The sequence below is a fragment of the Antennarius striatus genome, chromosome 6, assembly GCF_040054535.1.
Source record: "Antennarius striatus isolate MH-2024 chromosome 6, ASM4005453v1, whole genome shotgun sequence".
Taxonomy (NCBI): domain Eukaryota; kingdom Metazoa; phylum Chordata; class Actinopteri; order Lophiiformes; family Antennariidae; genus Antennarius; species Antennarius striatus.
In genome coordinates, this window is record NC_090781.1 from 15381811 (window position 1) to 15403195 (window position 21385).

Genomic DNA, 21385 nt, shown 5'->3' on the forward strand with positions numbered 1-21385 from the left:
CTGAGAACAGTCAGCAAATACAAATCAACAACCTTATTCATAAACCACAATGATTATACACAATACACAGGAAGTAGCAAAAGTTTTAAGAATTTAATGAGTCAAATCAACTTTAGATTAACCCACTGGGACTGGCTTTAGGAGCTTATGATCACAGTTAAACCATGTATTTTTTCCCCCAATTATATCTGTACAAAGTTTGTACAGATATAATTGCAGTTTATATTATGGCTGCTGGATCAGTGAAAAAACTGGAAATACAGACACAGGCTATAAACCTTATGTATACAACATGTGATAGATATTTAGATTCAAGGGAGCAGTTCCTAAACAAAGATCTGTCCCAATTTTTTCCCCACTTATTTATTTTTACTTGAACAAACTGTATCAGATGAGTTCGGTTACCACTTTGACTATGACGGCTGTTGTGACCTCATCATGCTGTTGAGTCCTCAGTGTCACTAACTCCACACCCTAAAGAAACATTACAGTACTTATTTTAAAACTGAAGATGACATTTCAGAGAGGAGAAAGACAGAACAGACTTGAATGTGTGCTCGAAGAATATATTCAGCAGTCAAACAGACCAAAAAGATAAAGACAGAAGCTTAAGCCTGGAGATCACAGTGTCTAGCATGCAAGACAGAAAAAAAATGAAAAACTGATTTCGTTATTCTTTTAAACAGTCAGTAATTCATGTTTGGCCATCTAGTTGTTCCTTCAAAAATTTTTTATTGCGTTGTCAAACACTGTGCCAAACAAATGCCTTATGTGGCCAGGCATCACAACAGCATCGCAACCTGTCAACAGAATAAAGAAATGCCATACAGTAAATTGAGGCAATCTGTTGTGGAAAATGTCCACAAGAATCATCAAATTAGAAAGCCGGATGACCAATGTAGTCTGTAATCTCTAGTTTGTAGTCTTTAGTGCTAATGTAAATTGTAAATTGTTGATAATATAAAACATGTCAATATGTTTATCATATGTGAATATGTATATTTCATATGCTACATATGTTTAAATGTATGTATTATTTAAAGTATGTACTGTATGTATGACACCCCCCCTCCCCGATGCCACAATCACACAAATTTCCCCAATGTGGGACAATAAAGGGTTATCTTATATATATTATCTTATCTTATCAGATTTCAACCACTGTAACCAGTGCTGAAGTTCTACCTATTAGACATTTACACATTAAAATGTGTATTTAAATGTAAGGTACAGGCAATCAACAACAATTAAGTCACATTATTTAAGTAGCGTAGATCAGTAATGTTGTAACTGAAAAGCATTTGAAAAGAGTGTGGATAAATTCAGTATGCCTCGAGCAATGATTGATTTAACAAATATAAAGAGAAAATCTCTCTCCCACAAAAGTTGGTAAGAATTAAACATGCCCCAGGTACAATATCTAACCACAAATAACTAACAATTCACAAAAACTAGCCTGAAAGTGTGGAAAGTCTGAAAGGATTATATGTGAAACTATTGATCATAGGCTTTTCAATTCACAATTGGAGCTGATCACTGCCACAATATTATTGTCTGTTTACATTGAAGAGGCTTGGATTTAGCATTAAAATCTGTGTGTATGTACCCACACAAAGCTAGCAAATTGGCATTACCTTACATATTAACCAATGCAACATTAGCCCTAAAGCAGGGTCATTCATTCTGTCAGGGTTTTTTTTTTTTTTTCATAAAAAACTACACCCAGGCTAAAACAATGTCACTTGCTGGTATGTATTTACACAACCGAGTGCCCAGCTATAGTGACTTAGTATTCGGAAATCATGTCGCGTTGACAATCATAAAGCTCAGAAAGACTCACAATGGATAACTTGTCAACCTACTGCTAACAGTTTAGCTGAGCTAAAACATTCAAACTCAAGCAAAGGGCCAAGGACATACCTCTGTCTGTTAAAGGTCCTGAATCTCTGTTTTCTGGTACGGACATAGAGAGTCTGAATCATTCTGGTCAGGATCTCTGGGTTGATGTCAGAAGCTTGGGTGGTATTTATTTTGAAAGACCTTCATACTCTTTTGACATATTGCCAGGATATAGGATATTTGATGGTATTTAGGTGAAATATATATAGAAATAAAGCCTCAAGGGTGCATACCTTGTTTTCATTATTTGTCTATCCAGTGTCATTTACTGTATGAAGTGACTAAGAGTAAGCTCAATCAAATGATTAATGGCATTAACGTGAAAAAACTCAATATCACAACTGGACTTGTGAAGGACTGCAATTCCTCATGTATGGCAAAGACACAAGTATTTCTAAAACGGATGTTTCACACAAATATTCCAATACAGTATAAATTACCAGGATTTCAAGGTGGGCAACCAATTTTGGTGTTTCCAATTCATTTTTTGTGTTATGGTTTTAAATAATAGCAAAAAAAAAGAGTTGTTTTTAGCAGGACTTTACAATGCCACAAATAAATTGATATTTTAGATATAAGAGGACATCACTAAATCATCCTAAACTATTTCTATGAAATTATATCACAAATTTAATTCGTGAAATTCTTGAGTTATGGGTGGAAAACCTATTTCGCAAGGTCACAGTGATCTCTGACAAATTCTTATCAATTCATCCTTAGGTGCAAGACATTCATATGAAAGGATTTTCACAAGGCGCTCTTGAGATATCACGCTGACGAGTACGGGACAGACAGATGAATGGAAAGATGAATGGATGGACAGTTGATTTAAAAGAAATGATGCCTCCAGCCATGAGAAGGATCCATAAAAAATGTATAAGCTGAGGCTGTATGTCGTGCTTCGACGAGACTTACTGTACTAAGATTATAAAATTTAAGGCACAAGCTGCATGGTAATGAAAAGATGGGTCATAAATAACCTTAAACTGTTCAACATCTTTTCATCATTAATGTCTTGTGTTGATTTGTTCAAGTAAATGTACAGGGTTAGGGAGAAAATTGGGCCGTAATTTGTCTCATGGATGCACTATTATTACCTTCACATTCATTTGACAATTTGGACCTTCTACATCAAGTCCAGCCTTCAGGGTGGTACTCAATCTGATCAATGTTCAAATGCACTGATGAAGAACTGACGTAAAGCTTCACAGGAATATATTATCCACTGCGTCGCTGTCTCCTGATAAGAACACCGCCTGACTATACTGCACTTAAAGTCTCCAGACATGCCTCTACTTGGCTCCATTATTCACTTTACATTGATAAATTCCCTTTAAGTTCTTTGGTACATGCAGGTTGTACTTTAGGCTGACAAAAAATATGACTCCAACAAAAACACAAATCTGACTTGAATGGCTAACGGAGTCAGAACTCAATTAAATGATAACATCTGCTTCTCTTAGCAACTTTGGTCTTGTTTTTATTTTTATTTTTTAAACTTTGGCCATCATTCTTTCCATCATTGGTTTTATGAGTTATTTACTCAATTTCTGAAACATTTCTCTTAGTTTATGCAAAATAATTTATTGAATATTGTGTCAACATAGCTACTTGGAATAATGACCAGATTTTAAATAATTTCCCTCAAGTGCTGACTATAATTGTGATCAACAAAAAGATATTACCCCACAAATATTATTGAGAAAAAAATACTTTATTCAGTTAACAACAGCAAGATCATGATGCGGCCCTCTGTTTTTAGGATTAACACTAATATTAATTTAGAAGGGAAATGTGTTTTTACCAAAACCTTTGATTTACTATGTATTTTTCTCTGTGTACAGTACATCTTTCTATGGCAGACAAAGGACAGGGAATCAGTTGTAATGTACAGTACGTACATGTGTACAAAAATATGTGAAGCAGGTCCTAAACATGCTGTCACTGCATTAGTTGGATTATTCAGACTTCAACATCAAGTCTCACTTGTTTTTGATGCAACTGTGTATTTTGTTAATTTTCCTGAACCCTCACTTACATTACTTCTGCATTTCATTTTGATATCTTCAAAACAGACATTCTATTTGATAATTTAGCAAATGGTTTTGAAGTGGCTAATTGTTTGTAAGTGTTTCTTAGTATTTTATCTGTGTGATTATGACAGTCAAACATAACTTTAAAAGTAAAAAATCTGGGGGGATGGTTACGATAAAATAGATTTTCTCACTTGGGAGATTGAGGTTCCAGACAATTTAAATCTGCTAAATGAAGAAAGTGTGATTGTTCAATAACAGCGGTCCTACCTCTTGATTTGTGAAATTTTCATTTAATGCTCTGTTGAGTACATCAATCTGTCAGTTCACTCAGATGAAGGCATAGCTGCAACATGTTTTGTATGCATAAAAAGAATGCTTGCTCCTCCTTTTCATGCAACTCCATGGCTTCATAGTTGTTGATACATTCACTCTCTTCAAATTACCAGGGCAAAAAAGTACTGAACCCAAGCACAGAGTCTCCTGTTATCACAAACAGACTCCTTAGAAAAAGGACTGTAACATCAAACACATGAAATATTTCCGCGTGTAGACAAATGTCAAAATTATAACAATATTAACTAGAACCAATGCAGTCACAGACTGCAACATCCTGCGACATCCCTGAATTCAAAATTTTACCCTGACCTAGTTGCATAGGTCAAAGATCAAAGCTAGTGCTCTGACCAACTGTCATTGATCAAAGCACTAGCTTTGATCTATGGTCTTTCACTGACCTTCTCCCGTGTCTTTTAATTTTATCCGGTTCCTGAGTATACAAAAGTTTAAATTTGACCTTGACCTAGTTTTCTCAAGGTCATGGTCATCATCTCATTTTCATCTCCTTTGCAGCCTGAATAATATGCTCCTTGTTTCGTCTTTCTATCTGCAACGGTTGCGAAAATATTTGGACATACAAACAGACGGACAAATGAACACACAAACACTGACAATTACAATACAGCACCGCTCTGAGGCGGGATGTAAATATGTGCTCTTCAATACAAATTAATTTTACATTAAAAAAAAGTCTACTGTACTGGGGTTTGGAATTGTGCTGTTTGCATGTTTATTTATTGTCATCTAATCTTAAACCAAGTCATGGAGTCAGGTTAGTGTAAGTACATGCATGTACATTCATGCCTGTTAGGACTTGTACTATGTACAGTATACATATAGAGAGCTGCATTGAAACTATAAATTCTAAAATCTGGATTCTTTCCACTCCTTCTCAACTCACACTGTATGTTCGCATTACCTAACAGATGCAGTTAAATCTGTTTATTTGCTTAATTAATTAAAGTTAAAAAATTATCAAACATAAACTTTGGAAGTGAGACATGTATAGTATGAATGGTGACTTTGACTCCAGTGATTGTGTGATTATGTGCCAGTGTTAATAGATCTGCATTTGAAATACCGGTTATAATTTATAAGGCTGATATAAATCAGTATTTCATTAAGTGAGGTTTTGTCTGTTAATTCTTTCCATTGGTTGCTCTGACAATCTTTATTTTTCTGACATCTGAGCTCTAACAACTCCTGTGTTTGATGCTCTGCAAACTGTTTTGATTTGTATGAAAACATAACAGAAAAAAATGGCAAATTAAAGTTGTTGGTATTTTAAGATGTTAGAAGCACATTATATGGAAAATTACATGATAAATATTGTCCTCAACAATTAACAACTTTGGAAATCAGTGGCCTGTTTATTGGTTGTTGATAAAATTAGATTCCGTTGTTTTTTGCCACAACCTGAAAAATTATGATTTGTAACTCATATGGATTTCATTACACTTAGGAAAGTAATAAAATTTTTGGCCCTGAAATACCACTTACCTACAACCACTAACATAATAATATACAGTAATTAACAGAACAAAATTTCTGTACCACCGAGTATGAATTATTGCTTTCAATGGTGCTGACACACAAGTAGGCACACAGCACTTCAACATCAACGTTATGAACACTTATTTGATTGTCAGTGTGTGACACCCGTCAATGTGTTTTTAACTATTTAATTCCTATCAATTTAACAACAGCAGGTTCATTTCTAGAAAGAAATGTACCTTTGTTAAAAACTTTTTTAGCATATCTATTTACATAGTTGATGTCTTGCAGAAAAAGCTTAATCAAAGTCATCAATTCTCTATTTCATATGTTTGCTATTTAGAATTTGAATGGGGAAATTAGCACAAGCTTAACAAGAACCAATGCAACATCCCACGACACCCTTTGCCGCCCGAGTAATGTGCTTTTTGTTTCATCTTTCTATCTGCAACACTTGCCAAGATATTTGGTGGACTAACGGATGGAAGGACGGACTAACGGACAAACACACAAACGCTTAAAATTACATGAGATCACCGCTATGAAGCGGGATGTCAAAAACACAGAGATGGTGTGTTGACTTGTGTAGAAAATGCAGCACTGTATACATATTTTAATGTAATAATCTGCCATCTGTGTCATGACCGGCAGCTTCTTTTAGTCCTAATGTTTGCTTCACAGAAGTGAGGGCATGCTGCCCTTCTCTTTTTAAAATGGAGAAAAAGACATGGCTGAAGAAGACTTATGACACTGGTCCAGGTCCAGATTTGTAAACATAAGGCATTACACTCAAATGATGCTAACCACAGCCTCCTGAGTCACTGGGATGCTCTGGAATCTGCTGGCTTTGTCCAATTATATGCACTCTCAGTCTGAGTGATGCATTCATGGGGGATGTGAGAGTTTATTATCACCCGGTAATGAGGAAGCCGGAAAAGTGATAAGCCCATTAAAAACCAGCCTGAAGAAGTTAGTGCCAACTTTTAAAGCAACAGTTGTGGGGAAAAAAAAACCCATGGATGTTGTGGGCACCTTTAGCAGCCCCCACAGAGGTACTTGTCTGATTATTCATGTCAAAACCAGGTAGGTGTGAGGAGGAGTAGGAGGAGAAATAGCATTTTCATGCAAGACTACAGTCTCACAGTGCAATCGCTACAGGCAAGCCTAAAAAAAAAGTGATGCAGTATGTTTCAAAAAGTTCACACCTTGCCCTCTCCCTCCATAACAGCCCTGCTCCTCTCTCTCGCTTTCATTCCCCATTAAATCATGATGGTGCCAACATTAACAAATTACTTGTTAACTAAAGTTCAGATTTTATCCACAAGGGATGTGGGAGAAACAGTGGTGTTTGAATGAATAAGGGCTAGAAAAGATTTAAGAGAATAATGAATTTGAGTCCTTAAGTGATGAAACTTAAGTTATTATGATGGAGAATCACTCACTGCATGAAAGAGGAAGAGGCTTTTTAAGTGGGGTTAAATAATGTTGAATTAATAATCCAAATAGAGGTGTGAGCTTTGCCAAACACATCTTTGAGCCTCAGGAGTGCTGCATACTACTCTTTATACAGAGTAACATCCTATATCCATAAACTGTAACACAAGTATTGATCTGAAGAGGTTCAAGTTGAGTTCAGGCAAACAAACACCTCACTAGGTGCTGTGTCAATGCTGGTATTAACTGAAATAGCTTAAGAGTGCTGACTTATTATTATTATCAAGCAAGCTGAATAAACACAGAGTAACAAGAAGGACAACTGTGCAGACCATTTCACAGCCAGAACTGTCCTCACACATTAATGGGATTAACATTAGATGCAATCAAGAGTTACAGTCGGAGTGCTGATATCAGTGCTGATCCTGACTAATTCATTTCTGACCTTATTCATAAACATCTTATTGCCTTTCAGCATTTTAATCAAGAAAAAGAAAAACAGGGGAAAAAAAGAGGGATCCTCGAGCATTTAGCTTAAAATGCATATCAGCATTTCTTTCTATTTCAAGGACCAACTTAGTTCATGCTATCAGCCTGAAGCAGTATCTGTGATGGAAACCCAGTAGTTTGCTCTCCCCACTATTTCTCCCCTATCTGTGATGGAGTTTAAGAGGCGTTCACATGAAAAGGTAAGTTCTACCAGCATGAATAATGCACATTGTTTGCCAGAGAATCTGAAAGCTCTGTAGATTTCAGATTCACACAACATGCAATGGCTCTGGGATAACTCCTAGCCTGAGCGGTTGCAAAATGTTAAAGAAGTCAAATATGATATTCACAAACAGAGCCTAACATGAAGAAAGTACAAATAAACACCAACCCCTGATAGGCAGATTGCATCTTTATTGAATGCAGTCACATTTCATCATTCCCACATGTATTCTGCATTCACGCTGATGATATTAATGAGAAAGATAATAAATCATGCAGCAGTGGTCAACTTGAGAGGTCCACATCAGGGAGATGGTGGCTTTCTACAAGAACAGACAATCCTCCCCAGTAACCCACTTAAACATCATTCGACTGGCTCTAAAGGGCGTTCTCACTGCAAACTCTGCTTTGGGATACGGAGATCATGAATGAATAAAAACAAAACAAAACAAAACCTAAAAAAACAGTGACATGCTTTGGCAGTTCCTTCATCAGACAGAGAAGGGTGTCACCCAATAATAAGTCATGAATATATTCACAAATGTCTCTACCTGGAATCAATAGTTGTGAGACACCGATGTGAGAGCCTGTTGGGTCCTAAAAGCTATACTAAGACAAATATGTGTAGTATGTTTATTGGTACTGAAGAAACGGATGTTTGTTATGGGTACTTAGACACAGCCAAGAAATAGAAAAAATGTTTTCCACAGAGATCTTTCATTTTCTGTTTTCTGAATTTAAAAAAAATCGTATCACCAGTCACAGGCGTTTTTGACGTTTTCAAACCATGAGCATCTCCTCCATTACGTATTTAAACTTCACAGTGGGACAATAGCATCTATCGACAGCACACTCAAACATCATTTGGTATGCATGCTGATATTTTTGAGTACTCTTACTTTTTGGAAATGGTATGCAAAGTGGGATGGTGATACAGCTCAGGCTATTTCAAAAGTTGTTTATTGAGAATGGGCTCAGCTATAATGGCCCTGGACTCATAACTGGAGTGCTCTTCATATTTGGGACTACATGACGTTCAACAAAAGATGACCTATGATGTGTAAAAATAAATATTTACCTGCATGGAGTTGGGGCGGCCGTTGAAAGGCTGGGGTTCTGTGAAGAACTCTGTGCTGTGGTCCAGTCTTCCATGACCACCATACAGAGTCTCATCTGAATCCAGTTTGATTTTGTATCTGACAAAACCTGAGGTTAAGGCAATAGCAATAGGAGAGATTAGGGGATACAAGACATAGCACAAGAGAAGGCTTTATCACCAGGGCTTTTGCCGTGTGGACTTGGTTTAGTAAGTGCTATGCTGGTTTATATTCATTGAAATCTTCACATCTATCAGCATTCATCTTCTATTCGCAGTGTTTCAAAGTGACAGTATGGAGCCCTAACAGACAAGGAGAACACAGCCTGAAATGAACATGAATACAAAAGTGATATCTATGGCTCAACCATCCAGTCTGCCTCTTTAATTTTCCCAATTCACTGCATAAATACAGTATTTAACCCGAGATGATCTAAGTGAGTGACAACTACACAGATATAAAGTGGGTGTCTTGCATAGATGTTTTTTTGTTTTGTTTTACATTTGTTCTTGCACAAAGCAATACAAAGAAAACAGGAAAATCCTACATGGGTTTCAAGAAACATGAGCTGACAGAAATATCTCTTCTTTCCGACCCAAGTATATTAATGAAGTGTGTTTGATCTTAAATTGGATGTGCATACCAGGTTTGTTTGTGGTAACCACAGGGAAAAACCTCAACAAACCCTTTTAACGGTAGCAGACTTCTGTGAGTTGTGTAACCCATCAAGCCAGCAACAAATTATACTTAAATTATACTTAACATTAAATGCAAATAAACTAAAAGGAAGAAAAAAGAGAGGAAATGACACATTTTCCTTCTGCAAAAAAATAAACATTATCGATTGAAGTTTTGTGAGGATAAATGTTAACTGTGGTCACCTAAGTATGTAATACACAAATGTAGGTGTATGGCAAAGACACCGTTTGAAACCTGCCATTGCTCAGCACATCAATACCGTGCGTAGAAAATAGTGTCTATTGGTCAAGTGTGAGATTGTTTTATACTTTGCTATTTAAGTTTCTTCATCAGATGTTCATTGTCAAAAAGGAAATAGTAAGAAAAATCAAAAAGTTTCAAAAACAAATTCAGTTATAGAACAACTAGCTCAGAGACAGAGACCTGTGGAATTTCCACGATGAAACAATAATATCAGACTTAGTTTGTTTTCTTTTTTTCTTTCACTGTCACAAGAAAATAAACCACTTTGTCCGACAAAGCCATAACGGCTCCGTGTGTGGGACGGATGAATGCAAAGACGAAGGCCGCTTCGGCATTACGGTCCGGCCATTCGGGTAGAAAACGGCTTTGTGAGTTCAGTTGAATAAAGCATCGGGGTTCTTCACACAAGAACGTGACGTTCGTCACAATGAAAGAATATAAACCGTTATGTTTGACAAAGCCAAAACGGATCCATAAGTGAGAGAGATGGACAAATGTGAAGACCAGAACTAACTTGGCTAGCGGCCTGAACTTCCGAGTAGACGCCGGCCTAAACTGTACACAAGAAAACGTGTGTTCACGTGATTCCTTCTGCCAGACACACCGTGATTGGTTGGGCACTTGATTGACAGGTAGTGGGTGGAGTTAAAAAATGTGGCAGCGTGAGGATTTCAAGAGAGCTTATTCAAATATATAGATGGGGAGATAAGGATCTGGCGGCCAGTCACTGCTCTGAAATACTTAACAGTCAAACAAATCCGCAACTTCTTTTGATCATGTATAGTTTGTGTGTGTTTGGCACCATCTCTGCTGTGATTCTAAAAAAAGATGCTCAGACACTGAGGAGCTGATGGATGGTAGCTTCGATAATAAGGTAACCGCAACCTAATGAAATGTGTGCTCTTGAAGAGGAATCCAGACATTGACTGAAGTATGGTAATAGTGTTTATATTTTAGCATATATCACAAATGTGTGGAATCAAATGGATTAAATGAAGAATCACAACCCTCAGCAGGGATAAATGGAGATGAGTAACGTGATACCTAAATCATTAAGAGCTCCAAAAGTGTCCAAACTGAATTTATCAGGTGGACTCTAAGAAAACCTCCAATCCATTATTAAATTGCTTGACTTGATCCCCAATGTTACTGCTACCAGAAAAAAAAAAGACTGGAGAAGGATTTTAAATCCGAGAAAGTACACTCTGACATGAATCTACATATTGTATACACAACATACATATATTAGAATGTAAAAACTTCTCTCCAGGCAAATATAAACCTTGCTGGCCAGTCAGAAATGTGAAGTAGACTACAAATATCTCCGAATGTGCATGTAAATTTCTTGAAACACTTGTGCATCACATTATTTACACTCGCAGGGACAGGAGCAGCGCTGTAACAATCGCCAGGACAGTAGAGCAGACATTCACTCTAATTGGCTGGCTGAATAATCACCTTAACTTCCCAAGGGCAATATTCTAGTGTGTGATCTTCAAACATTGCCTCATTCTGCCCCCGAGTTGGGGAAATTCTGCTTTTGCCGCATATTGTCTGCTTTGATAGTGGTGATTAAAAAGAACTGCTGCTTTTTGCAATTTCTGGTGTTGGGAAAATCCCCTCCTCCACACATCATTTGTTCTATCAGTCCTTGCTGGTGTTTTATTGACAGAACAAACTCATTCAGGGATGGTTTAACAATATTTATCATAAGAACGTTGAACTATTTTATAATGGTGGTGGAAAAAGTGAAGTCAAATGCAATCTCAAAAGTTATACCTCGTAACGCGAACAATGAAAACGTAGAATAAGAAATTCTCAGAGTTCATATGTGGCTACATTGAAATTCCTATTGCTAGTAACACCTCCTCTTTGCATTGTTTAGACTTTGCTCTGCATTCCAAGTGACTGACTGCAGGCGTACTTTATGTGCACATGTTTGTTACACAGAGGGCGCTAGAAATGAGGTATGGTTCCAGTAATTCAGAGTTCCCACCAAACTGCTCAGGCACAGATTGGTTTTTGTAAGGTTTGAGTGATTAGTTCTTTGTAAGTGGCAATAGATGACTGCCACAAGCAACTGCAGTTCAGCTGTAAATTATTAAAATCAATAAAGCCCTTGAGCATAAAGGGAAAGATTTAAAAACAATCAATTTGGTCCAATGAGTAGAAAGAAAATACGACACTCCAAAACTTGGTGAAAGAATCATTGATGAATTGAAAACAATCTGGCTATGACCGCGATTGCAGTCCAAAACACACCTTTGTTTCTCCATCAACTTTATGAAAGAAATTGCACCTTGGCAGTGATTAGCAAGAGCCAAGCACTGCATGTGTGAACATCTGAAGGATGGAGCAAGGCTTTTAAACATTCTAATAGCGGATATTGGATTTTTCAAAATTGAAGTGAATTCAGTAGGAATTGGTCAAGCTAGCATCAGCTGATAAAAAGTTCAAATAATTAAGGTAAGATTTTAGATTAAAAGGATGTCCAACATTTTTTATAAATGACAGGGCAACAAATGGTTTCATCTCATTGTTTTTTGGACTCAGCTGAGTTGCTTTATTGCTACGAGTTAAGGGACACCCAGACAGGATTTAACAAGGCAGTCAGAGACTGCAACATCCTGCGAATTACCCTGATCTACTTTCAGGGTAGGTCAGGGTACCCTGAAAGTAGTACCTGACTAGTGCATAGACTAGTGGATATGGAGAAGGTCAGTATCAGTAGGACAATAGATCAAAGCTTGTGCACAGGTAGATTAAAGCACTAGCTTTGATCTATGGTCTTACTGACACTGGCCTCCCCCGTCTTTCTATCTTATCCGGTTCCTGAGTGTACAGAAGTTGAAATTTGCTTTGACCTAGTTTTCTCAAGGTCAAGGTCATCATCTCACTTTCATCCCCTTTGCTGCCCGAGTAATGTACTTTTTGTTTCATTTTTCTATCTGCAACGGTCGTGAAGATATGTGGTGAACTAACTAACGGACGAATGGACGGACGGATGAACGAACAGCTGAACGGACGAACACACGAACGCTGACTATTACAATACATCACCGCTTTGAAGCGCGATGTAACAACCCAGATTCCCAAACAACACAATGTGATGTTTTGCCATGATTTATGACATATCCACAATGAAATAATTGCACCCCTTCTCCCCATTCACCCCTTTCCCAAGTTTCAAACAACTTGGAAAAGGGGTGGATGTGGGAGAGTGCGATCACAAACATTTTTTGGTTTTGTATCTATCTACAAGGAGTCCCACTGTTATTTGTAATCAAGATTATAAAACATAAGATGAGCATGCTATCATTTACATAATTATCATTATATATACAATTCTCATATCTATTAACTACAATTATCTAAATACAGTCTCAGTGCCCCCTCGCTGTACTGCTGAACTTATTGTCAGTAGGGAAAATAAATCACTGTATAAATAGTCATTACAAAATTATTAATTACAGATTGACTTTAACCAAATGCACTTACCTGAGATATTTTTTATTACAAACTATTGGAATAGTTCAACATTTCTGTAAGTGTATTTGACTTTTTCTATAACTAGTTTCAGTTCTTATTGGGAAGACTCTGTTTTCATAATTTTACTTTAGAAACATGGTTCGGTGAATGAATGAATGAATGAATGAATGAATGAATGAATGAATGAATGAATGAATGAATGAATGAATGAAACAACTCAGAATATGCTAAACAGCTGGGGGAATAGGAGACCTTTAGAGAGTGTGGGTTGTGTTGTTGTTCCCTCTCAGAATGAAATGTGTACAATACAGATGGACTGTTTGTTTTTTTTAAACATGTTAAATACGGGGGCTTTGGCGTGTGGTTAATGACATTAAGTTTGTGGTATACTGCAATACATTGTTTACCTGTTAATGGTAAAGTGCAATGTATCTGTAAACAGTTATTATCTAACTGCTGTTAGATAATTACTGCTGCGCTGGCAACATCCCAGATTCCAAAAAAACACACTGCATTGCTGAGTATAATGTTTCTGCATATGAGAGAGTTGTTGGCTAAGATTACATGTTACAAAGAAATTGTTTTGTTTTTTTAAATTAAGTGCATGAATTAAATGCAGCATCTCCTTGTCTCAACTTGTCAACATGATGTGAGCTCGTGGATTGATGATGGCGAAGTTTGCGAATGATATCTGTTAGACGTGTAACCCACAGAGAAAATAATGCAGTTTCGTTAATGCGAACCATTTTGATGCATCTCAAAGCACTGCAAAACAAACAAAAGTAAAAAAACAAAAGTCGTATATTTGAGACAATATCAGCAAAAATTACTATATTGCAACCTACAATTGTGCGTATTTGTTATCTAAATATTAGTATCACTGTACCTTCTGCTAAATTATTCTAAATAGGGTTCCAAGAAGGGCTCAGATAGAAAAGGAGAATGATGACCTGACACAATCTCAACCGAGTATTGGCAAAGTGTAAATCAAAGACCAATCTACCCTGACAGGTGCAGCTTTCATGAGAGGATACAACTGAGATTTCAAATACTCTAACCAGCCAGATAAAGCTCTGCTCCTGAGGAATGTGTCCACCACACGCCTCAGAGAGAGAGAGTGAGCGAGAGACCGAGAGAAAGAGAGAAACACTGATGGTTTGAGTGCTTGTCGAAAAGCTGACGTTGACTGCATTTTAATAGCCAGCATTTCCAGAGAGGTGATTTGTTTCAATATCTCTCATTCCTCGCGGAAGGGGGGGGGGGGGTGTCCATACTCAAAAGGGGAAAATTGGAAGCAAAAGACAAGTTTCCTAAAAATACGAAGAGGCCAAACATTCAATGTGTATCTCACTAAGGACTGGAACTGAGAGATGAACAATTTTTTTTTCCACTCTAAAGTTACAACAGCAAACTTTCAGTTTTACAAAATTTCTGGAAACCCCTCACAATAATTAAGCTGTAAAAATATTAGCACGTCAGGTATGGGTTATTTTCATGTTATATCATAACTTACTTTTCTCCGAGTTTCTATATATACTTCAGCAACACAATTAAAATGTCACGCAGAACTGGATGCTTTTTCAAACAGTCCTCTAATGCTTGTTTTATTCCGTTGAATCGTCAAAAGTAACTTGAAAAGTTTTTCACTTCTTTTTTTTTTAGAAAGTAAACAGAGGAAGCATTTGAAGATCCATCTAGACCAACAAGCAGTCATCCAGTGTGCGACAAAAGGTTACAACAGGTAGATTAATGTTTTTTTTCTTTTGCTGGAGAGGGACACCTTCGGCTATAATATGCCACTTGCCGCAGTGCCAAAGGAAAATAACACCATGTGTTAGAGCCATTTTCCGTGGTGAACAGCATGGTCAGCCGCTTTCAAATGTTAATTACAGATAAAGCAGTGGTGTGGAGCTTGTTGGTGACGTCCCTGACCCTCTCACACAGAAGAAAGTTAAAGAATATGACAGCTGAGTGAAATGAAAAAGCACATTTGGACTCTTTGAGCTTGTCTTGTTTACCTCCTCTGCCTCTGAGTGGCACTTTCATCTGTCTTCTCCCCTAATTGGATCCCCTGCAAACATTCCCATCGGAGGATCTGCATCTCCACATACGCACGATGCATTTACCTTTCTCACACACACAGCCTGTTTGCCTTTATGTGTTTACTGCTTCTCTGTATAATGACAGCCAGAGCTTTGCCCTCACATTTATTCGAGTTTCCTCTCAACCCACCCAGTGTCTGAGGTCTCTCCTTAAACATCAAAAGAAGCTCTAGGAGGAAAAGATGTGGTTCTGTCTAAATGAAAATAAACCCTCAAAAATGGTGTTACAGACATTGTAGTGAGGCTATTAGTGTTGTGGCCAAATTTTAGCCCATAGAGGTAGAGAGGAAAGATGAGGCATAACGTATAATTATACCACATCAAACAAGCTTACAGTAATGCATGATATTAAGCGATTAGGGGGTTATTGCTGTGGCTTATAAATCATCAAATAAACCTCATTATTGCTCTCTCACATCATTCTCATTGCATGGCATGTTTGTTTTCTTGCAGATTTTAACAGATTAGAAATGTTGTCTGCATATAATTTTTAGCCATTGTAATAATTATGCTACCCAGAAAGTCACTGACTTTATAATCTAAGCGTCTACGTGACAGCACATTGTGTGAAAACTGCCAAATGGTATAAAAATGGAATCCCCATTCAAAGCATGTAATTAAACACATTTCAAAAACATTCTGAGATTGATCTTATTTTAAGCACTCTCTATTTTAATCAGTTACATTTTTAAAGTGCTGTAGTGTATCATTGCAATCTAAAGAATCTGTTAATCCATCCAAATGAACCAAAAAATAATAATACAGAAATCAGATAAACAAATGCTGTCAAACAGGCTCATTATCCTCTGCCCATCAAATCCTAATGAAACGGAGCTGCTCATGGACAGTGAACTAAACCGCTGGCATCCAGAGAAAACTAACAAACTCAGCGTGCATTTTGACTCACCAACACATTATTTAAGTCATAGCTGAAAAATCAACACAGCTTCGTATCCATCCAACTGTTGGCTTTCGCCTGAGTGGGCTCTAGAAGAGAGTGATGCCCATTATAATAAATACAAATCTGTCAGTTTTCTGTCCCCCTTCAAATCCCTGATCATTAAGCCTGCTGTAATTACAACTGTGGGACTCATTAAATTCCTCTGCGTTGCTCACTTGGAAGACAGACAGCCAATGCTGCTAAAGAGAGCTCTTTCTGTATCACTGGGCTCTACTATTATTTCTCTCTAATAGCATAACACCACCACTCATTTTCTCACTGGCTGCTAAAACTGTATCAGAGAAGACTTAGTCTCAGAGAAAACACGGCCATTACAAATGGGGGTCTTTACAAATCACGTTTACTCCACATCTGACTTGGTGTTTAGATACCTGATTCTCTCCTCAGCCCACAAGGATTCATATTCTCTTCTTCAGTGTGCTGATAATTGTATTAGTAGATTCATTTTGAACATGTTCAGCTTTCAAAGTCAAAAGGTATGTAATAATAAAGATAGCTTGTGGGGTTGCTTATAAACACGGTCACACAATTATGATTCCATCTTCTTCTCTTCTCCTTTCAGCTTTTCCCTTCAGGGGTCGCCACAGCAAATCAGTTGCCTCCATCTAACCCTGTCTTCTGCTTCCTTTTCTCGAACACCAACTACCTTCATGTCCTCTTTCACTATATCCATAAATCTCCTCTTTGGTCTTCCTCTAGGCCTCCTGCCTGGCAGTTCAAAGTTCAGCATTCTTTTACCAATATATTCACTATCTCTCCTTTGGACATGTCCAAACCATCTCACTCTGGCCTTTCTGACTTTATCTCCAAAACCTCTAACATGTGCTGTCCCTCCGATGTACTCATTCCTGATCCTATCCTTCCTGGTCACTCCCAGAGAGAACCTCAGCATCTTCATCTCTGCTACCTCCAGCTCTGTCTCCTGTCTTTTCCTCAGAGACACTGTCTCTAGACCAAAAAACATTGCTGGTCTCACCACAGTTTTGTACACCTTTCCTTTCATTTTAGCTGAAACTCTTCTATCACACATCACACCTGACACTTTCCTCCACCCGTTCCATCCTGCCTGTACACACTTCTTCACCTCTTTTCCACACTCTCCATTGCTCTAGACTGTTGACCCAAAGTACTTAAAATCCTCCACCTTCTTAATCTCTTCTTGTTTCCACAACCTATATAAAATTAATTATGCACAGGCAAAGTATGTATGTCTATTGGTTGATAAAAATATGTTTTATTTAACATTTAGAGGGGATTTGGTCTTTTTTACATGGCTGGAATGAATTAAAATTATTTCAGTTATTTTAAATGGGGAAATATGATTAAACAGAAATGGATTAAACTCGTATCTCGTACTACTGTCCTCAACCATCTGCAGGACTGAATTGGAACACATATAATCTGTATCATACAACTGCATGTCAGTGCAGTTAAACAGGAGGCAGTGCTATAAAATTACCTTTTCAAATTTAACATATCCAGCAGAAACAAAAGGGTGAGATCTACTTAGACTTAGACTTGACTTAGACTTACTGCTGCAGAAGTAGAAAAGAAATCACAGATCTTGCACTCATTGCACCTTATTTTTTGTTGACATAGAGGAAATACAGTTTATCACCACAGTCGTGGTTAAAATATTAGCATCAAGACAGAAAAACTGAATATATGGGTGTCAGTTGTTTAGAGACTGCTGCACTGCAGACTTGGAGAGGTGCAAATCTAGAATCAGCGCCTGGATCGGTTGGTGGAAGTCACATCAAATAGGGACCATGAATGTCTAATAAATAGTTCTGCTTTACTTGTTACACTGTGCAGGTACAGAACACAGCAATATTGACTACACTCCCCTGAAAAAATACATTTTTCACAGTATTAAAGTGAACACAAACAATATATCCCAAACAGTTCCTTGATGATGTTTATTGAACTATGTTCTTACATAGCAACTCAAACAGAAAGGTGAAAAGACAACTGAAATTACTCTTTTTCTCTTTCCGTGAAAGTGGGGAGGAGCAAAAATGAGTTCACCCCACAACAAACACGACTACATCCAATACATTTAGGACTTTGTATGGCCTCCATTGCTCGCAATGACAGCCCCAAGTCTCCTTGGCATAGAGCGCACAAGTTGAAAACATTTGGCTACATCAATCTTTCTCCATTCTTCAAGGATGAGCTCTTTTAGAGTCTGGATGTTGGATGGAGAGTGATACTCAACCTTCCTCTTCAGTATTCTCTATCTATAGGGAATAGAGCATCTATAGGGTTCACCTGAACTGAACCCTATAGATGCTCTATAGGGTTCAGTTCAGGTGACATACTTGGCCATTTAATCACTCTTACCCTGTTCCTCTTCAGAAAGTCAGCAGTGGCCTTAGATGTGTGTTTTGGGTCATAGTCTTATCGACCAACGGCCCGAAGTGATGGAAGCATCTTAGCCTTCAGTATAGAGCAGTACATTTGAGAATTCATGATGCCATCAATGAAATGCAGTTCTCCAACACCTGCAGCACTCATGTAACCCCACATAAGAACACTACCCCCTCCATGTTTCACAGTGGGTACCATGCACTTTTCCTTGTACTCCTCACCCTTGCAACGCCAGATGGTTTTGAAGCCATCAGTTCCCAAAAGATTGATTATAGTCTCATCACTCCAGAGTATAGAGTCCCAGTAGCCTTCATCCTTTTCAGCATGGGCCCTGGCAAACTCTAGGCGGGTTTTTTGTGACTTGGCTTTAGGAGAGGCTTCCTTCGGGGACAACACCTATGCATGCCATTCCGCTGCACTGTATGGTGTATTGTGTCACGTGATACAATCACTCAAAGTTCATCCTCTACCTCCTTAGCCAACTGTTGTGCACTTGCATGCTGATTTTCCTCAACTTTTCTCATCACAAGACGCTCCTGCCTGGGTGTTAATTTTCTTGGCTGGCCTGTACATCTCTGTACTTTGGTTGCAGTTCCATCTCTCTTGAATCTTTGGATCACTTTTGGGCCGTGTTCTTACCAATAAGTAAGGCTTTACTGATCTTCTTGTAGCCATCACCTCTCTTGTGTAAAGCAATAATACGCTTTCTGAGATCCAGAGACATTTCCTTGCCATGTGGTGCCAGTGCTGACAGCAGGGAATGGGAAAGGGCAGTTTGCTTTAGGTAACAGCCTTTTGTAGCCAACTTTCTAATTAACAGTGCAATGAGTATCTAGACTCACCTCTAGTTAATTGTTTGTTCAGGTCCACATTGGAATCCTAAGAGGTTGCTTTACTCAGAGACCTTCAGTGGGGTGTACCCATTTCTGCACCACACTAATTTTACTAAAACTGAAAAAAAAAAACTTCATTTACATTATTAAACTTAGTTTTAAGTTCAAAAGCTCAACAGATCCTGTGTTTAACTTAGTCTGTGAATATTTTGGAAATATATTTTTGTGTTCTTTGTCCTATTGTTTGAAATGTTACTTTTCAAAGAGGGTGTACTCATTATTGATGTGCACTGTATAAGCATTCCAAACATGCTCAATTATTGTCTGTGTGTTTTCAAAATGTCCTTGAGTGAGGCATTTCATTCCTATCTTTATATTTTTGTCTCTCTTCAGCTTCTTTTAAAAGGCATTTGCTGTCTTGGTTGAAACATTGGCAGTTAGTGATTTTGTCAGGCTAAAAAAAGGCATTAAAGAAGCCACTAACAATGACATCATTACTCTGAGAGGAGCTGCGGGTGTGTGCTATGGCATGACAGAGGAAAGCATGAGTTTTTAAGATTTAAAGGAAACAAGCAATGACATGACATGACAAAAGAGAGCTTAAAGGATACTTTCCTGGAACTTCTACAGCCACCCTGTAGTCCTGGAAGCTCTGACTGGGGTGGAAGTTGAAAATAAAGAGCACATTCGCCCTGTCAAACACAATGACCTTGTCCCCTTCATGCTTGGCACTGACAAAGGCCTGGAGGAGGAAAAGGGAGAGGAAAAGAGCCAATAAAATATTTCTTAATGAAAAGTCATTTTCTTCCCCATCTTGGATTTTGAGTCATAATGGGGCACAATATACCAGTGGATTACACATTTGCAAATAGGTAGAGAAACAATCCCACATCAAACTTCAGGTGGCACTCAGTAGAAAACAGCAGCCCGGGGTTGTGCGATGCACACACTGTCAGCTTTAGACAGCTGCACATGATAAAGCCACCACTCTCCTGTGGAGAGTGCTACTGTTAACGTGTCATTAACAGAGATTATCAATGTCACCCAACCCCCTATTTTTAGTGCCTTGTTCCCCAAGCCAATTTCATGCCAGCATATTTTCGGTTGAATGAGAAGATAAGAACCCCCACGACTGGACTGACAGAGAGAATGGAGGTTAAGTAATAAGCTGACAGCCTGCGGTCCTTTAACAAGTCCATTTGTACATGAAAATTCTGCAAATTTTGTGTAATGTGAGCTCCTTGGTCTGGCCTACACTGGGCACTAGTGTGTATAAATGAATAATAAATGAATGGCAAACCAAGCGACAGTTTTAGAGAAGGATAATCAGAATCTGTTCCAATGTGATTTTAAAGTTTTCACAAAACATTACATAACACAATAACAAATTTTTAAAAAATGTGTTTGTGCGTTTGACATATGGTTACGTGAAAAGGGTATCTTCAAGTAGGAAAATAGGTCTGAGCCTAAGTGTCTGTTTATGTTAGAGCCGTCAACATCATTCTGACCCGAAACGGGAGCATGAGTATTCCTGTACAGGAATTCCATTTGTGACCCCAATGTTCTCAATTGAAATATATCTGCAATATAGTCAGAAGTGCAAAATCATTGTTAAAAATTGGTCTCAAATATAGTCTGTGCTCACCTAAGCAAAATATTTTCTGTTTTTTGGGAGACAGAC

The 21385-nt window shown here is 37.9% G+C and overlaps 1 protein-coding gene across 1 annotated transcript in view; it reads right to left on the reverse strand.

The window, feature by feature from the left end:
* The window catches only part of gbe1b (glucan (1,4-alpha-), branching enzyme 1b), a 99082-nt gene that overhangs the window by 6917 nt on the left and 70780 nt on the right, over positions 1 to 21385 (reverse strand). Inside the window, exons 14-15 of the mRNA XM_068317731.1 lie at positions 20316 to 20446; positions 8989 to 9106 (exon numbers count right to left, since the gene is read on the reverse strand). Of these exons, the coding sequence (XP_068173832.1) occupies positions 8989 to 9106; positions 20316 to 20446 (249 nt within the window). The remainder of the gene's footprint in view (positions 1 to 8988; positions 9107 to 20315; positions 20447 to 21385) is intronic.